We start from the raw sequence: 16,561 nt of genomic DNA, 5'->3' as shown, positions 1-16,561 counted from the left end.
TAGACACGCTTGTTTTGACAGTTTAAATGACTGATGACCCTAAACTAATTATAAGAGAGACTACAGAGCAATGCCATAGCTTTTTCTCATTCTTAGCCCCTATGGCACAAATAGTTTTGTACATCACATGCAGTGATGTGCAAGTATCATGCAGGTTCCTAGCAGATATTTGCCTACTTCAAGTGTCAAGGAGGCTCTTTAGACCACAGAATAGTTTCTGCTCATCTGTAATCAGGTGTAGGCAATGAGGAGACAGCCATTTTAAAGGGTACCTGAAGACCAAAGGGAAAGGAGGGCTTTTTACCCTCCCGTCCAGAAATTAAGTCATTTGGTAAAGGGTTTTCAATCTTGGAGAATCCCATCCGCAGGCTGATTAATGTCTGAAATAGCAGTCACTGTGAAATAACAACTACAATATAATGATAATGATGATTATGATGATGATAATAATAATAATAGTAGTAGTAATAATAATAATAATGATGATGATGATAATAATAAATACAATAAACTGCTGCCAGAGCTTCAGTACCTAAAGTTTGTTGTTATTATGGAGTTTTAACTGGTAGATTTTTGTCCTGCATTTCTCACAGGATAATTACATTGTGCCAGTGGACAATGATGACGATAACTATATTGAACCCACAGAAAGCAGCATGTCACTACCTACAAGATGTGAGTTTGTCATTTAAGCTAATATTTATTGCCTTGTTAGGTACAACAATAGAAAAAAAATTGATTAAAATAATGTCTGTTTCTAGGGTTCAAAGAGTGGAGGGGTAGCTATTACAGAGAATGCAGCCTGCAAAAAGGCAATTGGCTCCTTTGGTTCATGACAAGGCTGCAGAAAATTATTTTTTCTGTATTAGAAGCCATGTTTAGTTCCTGCCCCTCTCTCAACTGTTTCAAAATCCAGCCTTTATAAAACCAGGAAGCTTTTACTCCTATGTGGTCTCCTTTACCATCCAAGGGAGCCACAGCATTAAAATTCTCTGTTTGTTGAAGTGCCTCAGGAGTAGAACAAGCCTTTTTAGATTTTCAGTGAATAAATACAGACTGATTTATTTTTTTTACCTCAGTATTTGAAGTATATTTAGCTGGAGAGTGAAATTATCATAGTCCAAAGGTGAAAAGTAAACAGAGAACAGTATGTAGTTTTGCTCTCTATTACCGACAGTATCAAACCTATTCAGCAAGGCATGAACACTGAATGTTTCCCTTTTAAAATGAGAGCTGCTTTCTGCTTCAGTTGATTAGTTTAAGGTCAGCCAAAACGGCTGTCACTTGAACCTACTTAATATTTATTCTTACTGTGTATAGGTTGCATTGTTGTTTTTAATACATATATTTATATATATACATGTATGTTATATATAAAAATACATGTACACATACGCGCAAGTATCTATGAATAAAATACATTTTTAGCTCCTGTGAACAGATTTATGAAGAAGTCAGCCCCCCATCCTTCTCCAAAACCTTCTCTTACTTCTGATATGCAAGGTATGTAGAGTTCGTATCACTTTTGAAATAAAATAATCTAAGATTGAGGAATATTAAATTACACTTGATGTATTCACAACACAAAACATATGGCATACTTCAGTAAAACAAAAATATTTTCCCCTTTAGGTTTTTCTGTGTTGTTAACAGCTGTTTTGCCTAACTTGAATAGTAAATCTGTTTTAAGCACGAATAAATCAAGAATAAGTAATTTGCCCCAAACCAGTTTAGACTTTTGGACTAACAGAGAAAAAAGATCAGCAGAGCAGGAACAATTATAAGATTTGCTATGTTAGTAATCACATTTCACTACAGAAATCAAGACTCAATACTTTAAAACCACTTCAAGGTTCAACCTTAAAGAAATTCCATATAGAAATTCCATATAGTTTTGCATCTCCTGTGGTAACAGGGTTCCTGTTTAAGCTCTATAAAGAGCAATTTATTTGGAAAAAGACACAAAAAGCAGAAGCAAATAAGAATTGTATTTACTTTTGTAAGTGCAGATGTACTTGCTTAATCTTGCTTAGCTGTGTTGAGTTGTTTTGCATCTTTGTCATAAATTGCATGTAATGTAACATTTACAGACTGATCTCACAGTTCTTTAAAAGTCTTTGTATTTCATTAGCAATGTGTTTAACTTTCAAGTCGTAAACTATTGAAGTTTTTTTTCTGGATTACTTTAGATTTTTGTGAGTTACTTTTCAGACATTTTAAAATGCCATTCTCGATCTTACTCTTTCTGTAAATCAGCGTCAAGCAACAACCAGCTCCTGACAGATGTTACTAAAAAAATAAAACATCTCCCTCTGGTGGGAACTTGGACATTTTTCAGCACAATAAAAGCAATGAAGACTGTCAATAAATTTGTTGAAATATAATTCAATTTTCCTTGAAGAAACTGATCATAGATAAGGATGGTGATGGTTTTGGCTTTTAGTATTTGTCAATTGAAATACACCTATGGAACAGAGCTCAACGAAGGACACTGGCCACTCAAATGAGCCAGCTTATATTTACGATTTACCTGATCACAGGTGTGATAACACTTTTCTAAACTGTCCCAGGTTTGCACAATACAAGAATTCATCTTGTATTCGGGGGCGGGGGGGGAAATGTGTGTGTGTAATTAAAAAAGAAAAAAGCCTCTTGCTTATTAATACAACTACTTCCTGGGATTTTTCCTGAAGTTCTCACTAGACAAGGGATGTAGCTACCCCAGGGTTTTGGAGACAGAATCAAGCTCTGAGAAACTTCTCAGTTATTATGCAAGAGGCAAAAGGACAATTGATAATTCTGATTATGTTTTTGGGTAACATGTAGTGTGCTTTTGCTAACAAAATAATTATTTTTTTTTCCTCCCTGTCCTACAGAAGTCTATGAAGTTCCTGAAGAAGAGGTAAGGCCTTTCTAAAGTTTGACTGACATTGCCCTCAGGCAGAGAACATGGGTGATTTTAAGATAAGATGATGAGTCCTTCAAAGGGGAAAAAATAGGTACAAATCTCTGTCTGCACTTAAGGCTTTCTGACACTTACTTTGCACAAAAGCTGGCAAATCAATTCAAAAGGCCTGCAGAACAGAGTACATGGGAAGAAGCTGAAGTTTCCCAGTCCTGTGTGATAGTGATCCAGTCTGGGAAGCAACAGCCTAAGGGAATGCTTTCTAGAAGGAGAACTGCAGCAAAGGAGCAGAGACAGTTCTGACAGTAATTTTCTTCCCACTTGCTGGTACTGACATGACATACAGCCAAAGCAGTGTGCTCAGGGCTTCACAGATTTACTGGTAGTGACTTCTTGCCTCTCCCATCACAGTACAGATTATTGAGCAGAGTTCTACTAGGAATCTATATAAAAATATAAGATATTGCTGGGATAATATAAATAGGATCATACAAGTATATTTCATTAAATCAAAATGCAACTAAATAATTCAGAGCACTTTCTCTTACAGGAAAAACCAACACCACCACTGGTAACCAGGTAATAATAATTGCTATGAATCTGTGTGTTTTATTTAAAACTTGCCAGAAAATATTCTTTCATCTACATACTATATGTTTAGTAATTCTTTCTCTAGAAAATATAACTATATTAATTCTCTCTATATATATTATCTGCACAAAAACTGCCATCCCATTCTATGTTACTTTTGATAATTCAAACATAACACATATTAAAAAGAAATACCTCTTAAGGTGTTGGGGTTTTTTTTAATAATTTTGAGGGGGGAGAGGAAGAGAAAAAGACATTGCCTTTTTATTCACTATTGCTAAATAAAACATTCCTTTCTTAATTCATGTTTTATTACTAGGTTCACTAAGCCACTTCTGTCTACACCTTCCCAGAACACAGAGCACCCCCACAAGCACAGCATGACTAGAGAATCACCTAAGCTAGATAGCTCCAGGTAGGTCAACAGCAGCTTATATCAACAACAAATACTAGTAAAGAGAATTTTTTCTCCTCTATATAGTTTAGCCCTCAGCCAATAAGCAATTGTCCGGACACACAAATAGCTTAGGGATTGTGGAACAAAGTAAAAATTGAAAGTTCTCATTTTCTTGTGAATCCCTTTATTCAAGCCAGTTTGCTAAATGGGTAATATTTTCTTGAATTTCCCTCTAGGGATCCAGTGCAAGGGTAAAACATCTCTCTGAAAGCCAGTTTAAAATAGTATTACCTATCTTTGCAGTCTCACAAATGAGGTATTTTCGCAGGGGATGGGGCACAGGATTGCTTGTAAAGAAGTTGGACACAGTAAATAATTATTTATATTCCCAGTCTCTGGAGGAAAAGAAGCAAAGGAAACTTGAGAATGCAGCCTATTTCACTTCTGTATTCCTAGAAGTGTGGGAAGCTGATTTGTAGCCACCATCCCTTCTCTAGGACAGTTGCTCTACAAAATATGCCACTTGTCCCAGAAAGAACAGGTGGAATCCACAACATTGTGTGTTGGGATATTTGGAGAGGTCCTTTGTACAACTGTGGGGACTCGAGGTCCAAGACAGAAGTTCTACTAGAACAGAACTCCTCCACACTTAGGGCACAGCATTACCACAGCCATTGGAGCAGTGCATAGCTGCAATTAAATCCATTTGCTGCTGACCTCCTCCTCTCTAGATCTTGAAATGCATATCTGAGCAAAGCAATTAAGTAAGTAAATCCTATTCATATGAACTTATTGTGTATATTTTCCAGAAATATTCTGCCTCTTCCCAGAAATCGTCTTCATCCAAAAGCAGTGAGTAATTAATGTTCTACTATAAAAGAATGTGGTAAATTTAAGCTGTTCTGTGTTCTTTATATATACATGGAGATGGATGGATGTTTTTTATTATCTGGATTAAATAACAGATACAGATTACTCTGAATGTCAGATTGACCTAATATTGTGATTGTAGCTATTAATCTTTTGGACAAAAGAGGTACACTGAACATGTGTACTGATCCAAAAGAAAACTTGCAATATTTAAGGGGCATATGTCAGTCCAAAGGAGCTCCCAAACACTCATCTGTACCATGGGAGTATTAATGTCTTGGGTACTTACAGTTACCCAGTTTGGCACAAGAGTGTGCCTAAGAAAGAATTATCCAGTGTAACTTTTGGGTCTTGACTTGTGTGAGTGACCAGCCCTTATAGTTTTAATGAAAAACATGGTAATGAGCATCATGTTTGTCCAGTGCTGTGCTGTGCCCTTCCATCCCTGACTGTGTACACTAACATAGTAAAACAATAACTGAAACATGTTAGCTGTTCCCATTCAGTCCGTTCTCACCACTAACCAGAACTGAGCATGTTAGCAGAATTGTAAGCCTTGATCCTTTCAAAGGCCTAGGCTAACTAGGAGAAAAATTTTCACGTCTTGCTCCCTAAACTGTTGGAGGTGTAATCCATCACACCTCTCCAAACAGAGAACAGATACATTTGTAACCAACATTAGCGAAAAGTCATTAAATTGGTGGATGGAAATGGATAAATTGGTAACTGGTGCCTCTTTGAAAGGAATTTATCATATGAAAGTCTGATTCCCGAAAAGACATGAAGTGGGAGCCGAAAGAAAGAAACTGGGAAAGAACCTACTCAGTATCCTCCATTCAGTAGAAAATATTTCCTTAATATGTTCAAATCTGCTGCAAAATTTCCACTTGCCAGCTCAGAAATGAAACATGAACTTGCTGTAAAATTCAGGGCCAACTTTATCAATACTACCCCTATCACAGGGTTATTAGAATGTTCAGTATTAGATTGATGTTTGCTAAAATTTTTCAAATGCTGTAATAAAAGCCAGTGGAAAGGATTCTGGAGATTATAAGCATTTTGCACAAATATTTCTTTAAACATTACTACAGATCACCAAAACCAGATTATTTATTTATGCACCTCTCATTTAATAATAATTCCTTTTGTAATTGATTCTCATCAAATCTAATGCATTTTTCCATTACAGGACCATGAGGCAAATAATGATGAAAGTAAGTATTCTGTACTGAAAACACAGCAATACGAGTGGCATCTGTTGTCATTATGCAACTAGTGACCTTAATATAGCATGTAGTGAGTGTCAGTGTCAGTGTAAATCTTACCTGTGACAGCCAGCAGTAAGCAAGAAATACTAATGAACTTTTTTCTAATATAATCAGAGTGAAAATATGTCAAGACAAAAATTAAAACAACGGATTGTCTTACTTTAATACTGAAATGGCAGTGACGAAAACTCTGTGTACAGATACAGCTAATATTGCATACTAAACATGTCATTTTCATCTCTAGATCATAGTTTCAGTAACACACAAGAAACCAGATTTCCCACTGGAGCAGCTCCATCTCCATTACCAAGAGGCCTGTGAGTAACAAACAATAAAATGTCTTGGATAGGGATAGGCCTAATTTACTAGGTGTATTAGGAGGTAACTCCTATCCTTGGCCATGGCAATCAGAATTCAGGAAAAAAAAATTATTGCTGTTCATGAAAGATATCATGACTAGGTAAAGGGAAGTTGTTATTTTGTTATTTCTGGAGGCATAATGCTTGCTGCCAGTGCCACTGCCTGCCACTGATAGCAGATGATGGCTGGCATGCTGAATTTAGTCACATGCTGCAGCAATAGTATGTGCATGCCTATAAATGCAAAAAAAAAATGTGTTTTCCATTAGAACTCTTCTGCTCCAGCCAAGTTTTCACCTTAAGCGTTCGACAGAGGGTAGCTTTGTTGCACATCATAAGTACCTTTCCTGAGTACGTGCATTGCATCTGATACTAACTGCTACAGCTATCCAGTAAGGAGATGGCCAGGTATCTCTTGGGAATCAGTGAACCTAATGCTTAGTCGCTAAATGAATTCATGTATCTGCTAAGTAACCATACCCTTTTTTTTCTTTATCCTACAATCTGCAGAAAGAAAACTTCTAATGCAGTAAATTCACCGGTAAGTTGAATGGCACTTGCATAATAAAATTATAACTTTATAGGTGATTTTTAATGTATTGTAAAACTTAATTTTATTATGAGGTTGGGTACAACATAAATGCATAAAAAGAACAGGGAAAAGAGGGAGTTAAGAAGAGAGGAAATATTTGGGTACAGTTACATGAACTAAGCAGCAGTAAGAATGCTCAAGCAGAAAAATATTTTTATTAAAGAGATGTTTGGATTCAATACTCTAGGGTGTAACAATAAACACAGTTCAAGAACTGCATTAAATGAGAAATAAATGGGAACACAGGCTCTTCAGAACAGGCTGCATATGGGGAACTCACATTTCTTATAAGAATGATAGCTTAAGAAAGTTGAATTAGTCAGGATTTTTTCAGTAAGGTTTTCATCATTAGAAAAATATCCAAAACCTCTTGTGGGAGAAAGCAAGAGAACTGGTTGAAACTTTCAATAAATTAATTTGAAAAATATTTTTAAACTGACAGCTTATTATCATTGTTTCAGAATAATTTTTTTTTTTTAAATTGAAACTGGAAGGTTGGATGAATTTCTACTGTGAGCTGAACTGACAGTTTAACTTCCAGTAAAAAGAAATGTGTTCAGACATTTGTGAGCATAGCTTGACAAAGATGAAAATATTCAGATTTTTATTTGCAAGTATTTGAGATGGACTCCTTATTTTTGGACTTGAGATAAGAATGAACTGGTTTTTACACCATAAACTTACTGATGGAAGTTAAAGGAAAAAAGCATACATCTCTAGATTTTTACCTTTGAACATCTATTTATACACAAACTGGGATCTTTTCCAAATCTACTTTGCAAAATTCTAAGCTCCAAGGTCATACAACTAAAGGCTCTTCACAATCCCTTCAGGACGCTGTCACTTCTAAAGGTAAAGTACTAAAAAGATAAACACTGCTATACATGCCATCTAATATTCGGTTTCCCTCTGTTTTGTTGCAGAAACCATGCTTACCTTCCAGAGAGACCTTAACTGCAAATGAAGGTAAACTATCTCCACTAATTTGAAAAAGTTGACATTTATCAGAATTAATTTTCTTTTTCTTAAAAGCATGAAGCAAATACTAAGACATTCAATTTATTCTAGGTTTTGGGGAGGGAGGGTGTTGGTTTTAGCAGTTTCAAACTGGATCTGGCCAGCCTTAGTTGCACTGAATATCATTGTTCTCTAAAAGCAGTCACTGTAAAACTATTGAGGTTACTGGCAGGGTAACGAACAACATGGACCAGCAATGTGTCCTACAGTCCCCAAAGTGAAGAAGGGGGAAGGGAGGCGAAATAAGTGCAAGAACACAGCAAGAACCACCTCATACCTCAGATGAAGCCAACTCCTGGCAAGAGCCAGTCCCTCACACAGGCAGAAAACGCCTCTCTCCCCTGTGCAAGGCAACAGCTTCTCCAGGAAAAAAACTCAGCTGGAGCTGCTGTGGAACACTAGGGCAGGATGCAGCCAGCCAGCCACACCTCCTTTGGCTGAGCTCCCGTAGACAGCCTGCCCTGCCCCAGCTCCTGCCCCAGCTCCTGCCCCACGTCACCACTGCTTGCCTCTGGGAAAGCACGGCTCCTGCTGAGCTCCTGCAGGCATTCACAGCACAGCTGTTTGCTTAGAAATTTGGTGGTGTGCCACTAGTCACTAAAGAAAGCAGCTGGATGGCAGGCTGCTACTTAAGGGAAAACCTCAAAAGTTGTATTACTAACAGAAACCCTCCTTCAGCTACTGGGACTCTCTTATCTGGGCCAATGTATTTCTGAAGAGATCTTGACTCCACAATTTGTTTTCCCAAACTACAGAAAAACCTACAGCAGCAGAACGACGACGAGGTTCCAGCCAAGAGCTTCCGCTTCCACCCCTTCCAAGTGGTGCCCAAAAGTAAAACCCCTTCTCATGATCTTTTGAATATTTCATTGTACCAGCTCCTAATGCTTGGTCTGAACATAGCTGAGAGAGGTTCAAAGGGGAGCACTGTCTTCTCTGTGGCTGTCTCTTGCTTTCTTGAAAGCAACTTGAAAGTCATGTTTCTTGAAGCCTCACATTAGTGAAAAATAAAACACTGCATTTGGGATGCACACATCAAATACTGTAAGCACCACCAAGAAGCATGGGAGGATAGAACCTCTAATTAGGTGATGGAGATTTAAATCAGATGTATAAGTTCCTAATGGTCAGTACTACTAGGACATTATTTATTTTTTTTATATACCTGTATCTAGCTCTTATTTCTTAATGAACAAATGTGTGAGATGGAACACATACTACCAATGCATGAGCAAAACACATAATATTAATATTTTCAGAACTGGACAGATCTCCTTAGACCTTTCTGTAATCTCTTTATTTATTTCAGGCCTTTGCTCCAAAAGTCCTCAGTTCTGCCAAGTAAGTATCATTCAAATTTTTAATTAAAATGTGATGGTAATTTCTAATTAATATTTGAGTTAAGATTATTTTAAAATGCCATGTATATTCATTAGTTTAGAATTAACACTTGTCTCTCTAATGCATACAAAGAGGAGATCAAGTATCTAGGGGCTTAGCTCAGCTAGTAAAATTAAGGATGTCTGTCAAGGTTATTGTATAAAGCAATGGAATTGGGTGCTTCATTCCCATTTGTTACTACTCGAAATTTCTACCAAAGGTAGTTTGGGTCAGTTCCCATCATAATTAAATCTTAAATTAAATCATCATCAATCTTTCTCGCCACAGAAGGGCCCTAAATACGACATTTCAGAGCTGTTCCTGGCTTCAGTTGCCTGGAAGCCAGACACATTATTATTGCACCCAGCAATTTATTCTTTCTCTGTAGGGGGGTGAAGAAGGTATTTTATAATGGCAAACACTAAACCTTCTCTGTAAGTGGTACTTTCAAAGAGGGACTTCAATTCAGTTCACAGTCAAAAAAAAAAAAAGATATTATATTTATAGGAGCTCTCTTTACACAGAACTGTATATTAGACATAACATTTTTCTAGTTTCTTATTAGCAGACACTTTCTACCTTCCTACCAGCCATTTTCTGCACGTATTTCAGTCTGAATGTATCTTTCACACTGGAAATGAATAAAGAATTGCACATAGAAATGTGTGTGGTGTACCTTAAAGACATATACTGTTGTTAGTACTTGTCTCTATTTCCTGGAAATATTTGCTGGATGTATGTTGCAATTAGATCTCCTATGCCGTGGAAGTGTAATAATGGTTCATATTCATGCAATAGACTCATGCTTTCAAGATTGTTTGCTCCTGTCACACAACTGATGTGCTTCAACTTGCAGGATAAATTCTTACTAAATACTAAAGTGTAACTATTCTTTGAAATCATCTGGTGCTAAATGACTAGTAAACTTTCTTTAACACACTTCTATACTAGGTCCAATAACAACCTAATCACAGATGAAATTGGTCCCTCTCACTCATGTCCCTTCAGCTAACCTTCCTTTTCACCATACAAGCCTAGTGCTAATTTTCATCTTCATAAAAAGTACTGACTTCCCATATAGCACAGTATTAAATGCACTACTGACTATAACATTTTATCTATTTGGGTGAATTTCAAATGTTCCCTGCTAGTTGTATCTTTACCTCCAAATCTTAATGTTCATTCCTTTAAATTCTAACCGTAGAGTTGCTCAGCTCACCTTTTCCACTTCAAGTATAGCAATTATGTTTGGTATTTTTAATTATATGGTACCACTCTGACTTGAAATTTATTTCAAATAATTGTTACCAGCCCTTCTAGTTTTGTGTGCCAGTTTTTAGATTTCTGGGATAAAGATTATCTAGGTCCACCAGTTTAAATGTACTAAGCTATTTGAGTTTTGCTTCCAATTTGATTTTGTAAATTCCCATTTCTGTACCAGAACTACTATTGATTTAGTACCTAGATTATGTTTAAAATCAATAGATTTTTTTACTGCAGACAGTCCCATTTCTCTTTCCTTTTTACAAAGCTAAGGAATCTTGTATTACTTATTTTAGTTTCCTTTTGTAAAGTCTAATTCAGCCTGACTTTTGGCAATGTTTACTTTATTACCACAATATACTTTTCAACTGTAGCTTTTGCAGCTGATCAGTCAAAATTTGAGTGAAAAACCAAAATTCTTCACGTGATTCTTTCAACTGTAGCTTTTGCAGCTGATCAGTCAGAATTTGAGTGAAAAACCAAAATTCTTCACATTGAATGGCCTTCTTCAAGTGATTATTCCTTCACTGAGAGCTGAAACTGCTCCTTACAATGTCTCCCCTGTACTTGGAATACAGCTTCCAGGCAGTTGCATCTTTACAACAGAACAAGTTCTAAACCTGCTTCACACAGGTGTCTGAGCTATCTAGTCCAATTAATTGCTTTTTAATTCTGAGTCACTGCATGACCTCCTCTGTAACATTCTTAATGCTTTCTGAAACCAAAATCTAAATCAGAATTGCATTAGTGAAGATTTAATAAAGCAGTCTGCAAAGTATCACATCCAATAAGAGGTGAAAGCTAACAATCTCAGTAGCATTTTTTCCCCAATAAGTAAAAAAACCCAAACAAACCAGAAAGTAAAACCTCCCATACTAACAGAGTAACACTCAACTTTCTACAGTCATTTTCTCTAGTATGATATTGATCTGTACCCAACTCTGAACACAAGTACCTCCAGCAAACACACTATCTTTGCCAAAGATCGTTTTACCAGAAAATTATCTATACATATTTCCCATGTTTCTATCATATCATCAATATGCAACACTACTCAGCAATTTCTCTTCTAATTTCTTAAACTCAACATCTTTATTTCAGCCCTAATAGCTATTTCCTATTCTGCTTTATTATTACAATTATAATTAGGCTTCATCATCTCTCCTAGTAGTTCTGTTTCCCTTTTCAGTTGCCTAAGGTTTCAGTTGGACTTAAAAGTAGCTCAGATAATTTTTCACTAATTTGTTTTCCTGGCTCCCTCACCTATATGACTACTTCTCACACTGGACTGAGTGCTTTTTTTCATGGTGTGCATTTTCGTTATCTATTGCTACATTAACTCACATTGGTGGTGGGTTTTTTCCCTTGCATTTTAAGTCTAGCTCTGGCTATTAACTAAGCAGTTAACCAAACTGTTATTAACAGAACTGTTTCTCTCTTTATAAGCAAGGCTCCTCTTTTGAGTAGGCAAATGTCCCAGATACTTACACAGGGCCCAACCATTTGCAGTAGATAGCTTTTCTGAGTGATACCAAAGGTCAGGTGTTTCCTAGATCTAAGTCCTTGTAACTGATAGATTTCTTACAGCATAACTTTGAAATCTTACACATGGTGTTCTTTCACTTTTCTAGAAGTGCCAGAAGCTGCAATCCGTTCTCTGGGCACTTCCCCTCACAGCAGCATTTCATCTGTTTCAAGTACTACAGACCAGGTATAAAATTCACATTACATAAAGCTTCTTATACTTTACTGTAAAGTAGTATTGGCAACATTATCCCCTTTCTATAAAAATACTACTACTTTTGTGGAGGGTGCCTCCATGTTCCCTTTTGCAGTGAAGATTTTAAGTAGCACAAATAATCTGAATGTTAGCTTTCATACCAAAAAAATGCTTAAGCATATAGCATAGGACAGCTTTAACACACTGTGGAAAAACATGTAAATAGTATCACAGCAATCCTCAGAACCCCAGTCACTTCAAACAAAACCCAGAAAAGCTTCTTGGTTTCAGGTCTTCCTGATTCCCCAGTTCATACTACTTTGACAGCACTGTAAACAAGGAAATCTATGGTGATATATTTAAGTCTCTTACATAGATGGCTATAAAGAATTTTTAATTGCTTGATTTTTTTCTAACTTATAGCTCTACATACAGTGTCCTGAAAAAAAAAATAAATAAAAATGTGCACCAAGCAGGTAAGATGCAGCCATCTGCAGCTATTAGCATTACCCTGCACTGATGTGATGTGCTAAGAAAACCCAGAAATTTGTAGGAGGAAAGCTAAGCCAACTGGCCAAATGCAGTAGGATGGGTATGTCAGAATCACTGTTATGAATATTGCCCTATTTATTGCAGTTGGGAGTGTCAGGAAAGTTTTAAGAACCAGGAAGAAAGCCACTGCTACTGCTCTCAGGGGATTCTGTGGTGCCTCCCCCTGTGTTTCTCTCTCCTGTTCTTTTAAACAGACTTCATTACAATTAATGCTGTCCATTTTACAACCAATTATTTTTTTCTGTGCTCCATTGCAAATTAAGCTTTGAACAATCTAGGCAAATACAAAGTTATATTTCAGTGCTATTTCTTTACTCGCATGATGGATTAAGGGAGACCACAAAATGCAGGAAGACATTCTTATTAGGCTAGTAGTTACAAACAAGGTAAAAATAGTTCTGTTGAGCGCAAAACAAAGGCGCTCTATTATGCAGAGTCAGTAACGTTAAATGTTCTAAAGCTTAACATGACAAAATAATGCTACAGTGAAGAATATAAAGGACTTCAAGTTCTGGAAAAACTTGTACAGTATGCCATACTGGATATTTATTATAAAAATTGCTTTCAAATAAACAATCCAGCAGACACTAAATAAACAGCTTGTAGCAATTACATTTGCAGCTTTTATGTAACAGCCATGGGCAAAACCAAAGCTTCATAAAACATCAATTTGAAAAAAAGGGAAGAAAATATATTAACTGTTATGTACAGTGGTATCATTTGCTGTAGCATCCTGCACAGTACAGGTGCTTGCATATATGATTCATGCCCATAAGGTTCATTATTTGGTTCCCATCCAAACTTCGGCAGCAGCAATCTGCTTCCAGCTTATAGGCCACAAACAGTGCTAGAAAAAAAAGGTCTGGGAGCAGTTGACTCCTTGTGTTGAACAAAGATTGGTTTACTAGACTCATTCTCATAGCACTTTTCTTTGCTTTTATCTTCTAAAACAGAATCCACCTATCTTTTGGGTGTCAGTCTTTCTGCCTTTTATCTTCAGCTCTGCACCTATGCCCCCATCCATTAAGTTTTCTGTCCCATGTTTTCCACTGTTCATTTACTGTATAGAAACTGCCATGCAGTTAACAGAATGGAGAGAAGGATGATCCTGGTGAGGTGTTCACAGGGAGTAACATAGAGAAATGAGGCACCCAAGATACGTTATAAAATATATGCTGCTCTTGTGTTCTGTCACAGATGCAATCCTTCTCCAAAGCAAATATGGTTTTGTGCCTTTTAGGTAAAAGCACTGTTTCAATAGTAAGGATATATTCAGACTCAATTCAACAGGGAGCTGGAACTGAACCACATCTCAGGAGAAAGCACTGAGGGTTGAACTGCTGTATTAGAAGAGAAGCAGCATTAATTATTGCTCTGTTTTGTAGGACTTCATCCATTTGGTCTTATTTAATAACAACAAGAGATTGGATAAGTGTATCTTTTACTCTTTTTTGTTGTTATTATCCAGATGGGGGCAAGTGTGATCATGTTCACAAATAGCATTAAGTGTATGTAAAACTTCATTTGCAAAGCTTAGATGCCTACCAAATCTTGGCACTTCATTGGCAGTCCACAGCTGAGCAGCATTTAAATTGTTAATGGTTGATTTCTTCCTCAACATTTCCTGGACATCCTCTTTAAATCCTACTAGAATAGCTTCATGCTTTAAAAATACCAATTATCCTTCAGTTGAACCTGACTAGTTTCCTCCAGGTATCTATATTTCTCCCTTCTGTCCTACATACCGGCCTTCTGTCACACATCTGTTACTACTGTTATAAGTCACTTGTTTTTCTTTGTCCTTCCTCTGTCCAACAAAAACAGTGAGATCCTAGCTAAGATTTTTCTAAAGTGTTCTTACTTTTAGTTCTTCACAGCTGTCACCATTTAATAGTAACTACCCTACAGGCCACATTCTTTACTATTTTAAAGGTGAAACTGTTTCTCTTTTTCTAGGATGCTGGTGTTTATAGTAAAGCATGGTATGCTGCTACCTGTGATAGGAAAATGGCAGAAGATGCATTGTATCGATCAAATAAGGTAGGTCACTTTTAAAGAATGTCTACTTTATGAAAAACCTTCAAATGAAAATGAAAAGACAACCAGAAATTTTCTAAGAACAACAGTCATATTCTGAACAACTTGAAATACTGTGCCCTACAAATACTGTTAAACATGAAATTACTGTAGTGAAACTATGTAACTATGGTTTTCATGCCATTTTTTTCAAGGCAGTGTAACTCAAAGACTGCTGTACTGCAGAGAAAGTTAGTACAGACTAGAGATCTGTGGAAGATCTGATAACTCACCTGTATTCATTAAAACAGAAGGCAAAGCTCCCTAACTTTTAAATTACCTCCATCACTTCCTAGTATTTCATGTAAAAAACAGTTACTATATGCAAATGCTGATGCTGCTATGTATTTTGAAATAGCAACACTATGCATTTGGGTATTTGGAGAATTTGAGTTCACTCGACTGTTGTGTGTTGTAACAGAGCTAGAGGGAATAGTGACATGTAACAAGTTGTATGGTCGGTATCAGATACATTTCCACTCTTGCCTAACTCCACAAAGCAGGATCAAGGGGCACAGCACTGGGCTAGTGTCAGGAGCTGTAGTTGCTAACTTTGTATCAGTGCTTTTTACACTCTGGAGAAACAGTATCTCCATCTCTCAATGCTTTCTTGCCTACATACTGCCACAGATAGTAACTTCATTTCCTAATAATCTGCGGACACCAACAGACTCCTGCCACTGTGTATTTCTTTCTTTCTCTGGTTGAGACAGGCCACAGTAAAGATGACTCGTAAGTGACAGCTTTGTAAAGTATCGTTAGGAGGAATACATACTACTTCCCATCTCCTGCTGCACAGTTCTTCTAATGGGAGAATATGTTTTAATGCTAATACAGATTAAAGTATTAAGCTAAAAATGAACTAAGTTGTTGGGAAAAAAAAATAAGCACTTACTAATTCTCTATTTAGGATGGATCTTTTCTAATAAGGAAGAGCTCTGGACAGGACTCACGGCAACCATACACACTGGTTGTGTTTTACAACAGAAGAGTATACAACATTCCAATACGATTTATTGAATCAACAAGACAATACGCACTGGGCAGAGAAAAAAGTGGTGAAGAGGTGAGATGATGTGGGGGTTTCTTCCTAACAGTTTTCACTTATATACCTTTAATAAGCAAGGATTAAGAGATATTGCACTATGACCAAGAGGATTCTTCATGTATCAAGACAAAATTATAGCTTATATAATGACTGATCTATCAAGCTATAGAAACCAGTGTTAACAGCTCCTGCATACTGTAGTTAAAACCACAGACCAAGGTTAAAACATATTCACAAAAGTGTTTTGAAAACTTATCAAGATCAGAGCTGCGGCTTCTCCAGCTGTTTGTAGTCCTTTCTTCTTCTGCCTAGAACCCTAGTTAAGTTTATTTACTTGTAATCCTATTTTCTCATAAAGAAAATGTTAAACTCTAGTTCTAGAGTGCAAAAATCACTGGTTGCCTATTAGAGCACACAGATAATTACTCTGACACCTAAACAGAAACTTGAAACCCAAATACCAACAAAAATTGTCATCACTGCAGAGAGCCTTTTCAGGTATGTGTAAGTAGGCTTGCCTTAG

The 16,561-nt window shown here is 36.7% G+C and overlaps 1 protein-coding gene across 1 annotated transcript in view; it reads left to right on the top strand.

Annotated features, from left to right (window-relative positions):
* The window catches only part of BLNK (B-cell linker), an 83,972-nt gene that overhangs the window by 66,629 nt on the left and 782 nt on the right, over nucleotides 1-16,561 (top strand). Inside the window, exons 9-23 of the mRNA XM_010000048.1 lie at nucleotides 594-675; nucleotides 1,429-1,503; nucleotides 2,877-2,902; nucleotides 3,456-3,484; nucleotides 3,816-3,911; nucleotides 4,703-4,745; nucleotides 5,953-5,977; nucleotides 6,276-6,348; nucleotides 6,901-6,931; nucleotides 7,906-7,948; nucleotides 8,755-8,833; nucleotides 9,309-9,340; nucleotides 12,274-12,353; nucleotides 14,871-14,954; nucleotides 15,901-16,056. Of these exons, the coding sequence (XP_009998350.1) occupies nucleotides 594-675; nucleotides 1,429-1,503; nucleotides 2,877-2,902; nucleotides 3,456-3,484; nucleotides 3,816-3,911; nucleotides 4,703-4,745; nucleotides 5,953-5,977; nucleotides 6,276-6,348; nucleotides 6,901-6,931; nucleotides 7,906-7,948; nucleotides 8,755-8,833; nucleotides 9,309-9,340; nucleotides 12,274-12,353; nucleotides 14,871-14,954; nucleotides 15,901-16,056 (954 nt within the window). The remainder of the gene's footprint in view (nucleotides 1-593; nucleotides 676-1,428; nucleotides 1,504-2,876; nucleotides 2,903-3,455; nucleotides 3,485-3,815; nucleotides 3,912-4,702; nucleotides 4,746-5,952; nucleotides 5,978-6,275; nucleotides 6,349-6,900; nucleotides 6,932-7,905; nucleotides 7,949-8,754; nucleotides 8,834-9,308; nucleotides 9,341-12,273; nucleotides 12,354-14,870; nucleotides 14,955-15,900; nucleotides 16,057-16,561) is intronic.

The sequence above is a fragment of the Chaetura pelagica genome, unplaced genomic scaffold (genome assembly GCF_000747805.2).
Source record: "Chaetura pelagica isolate M959 unplaced genomic scaffold, ChaPel_1.0 scaffold436, whole genome shotgun sequence".
In the NCBI taxonomy this organism is placed as follows: domain Eukaryota; kingdom Metazoa; phylum Chordata; class Aves; order Apodiformes; family Apodidae; genus Chaetura; species Chaetura pelagica.
Note: the sequence above shows the minus strand (reverse complement) of the source record. Positions and strands in the feature narration are given on the sequence as shown.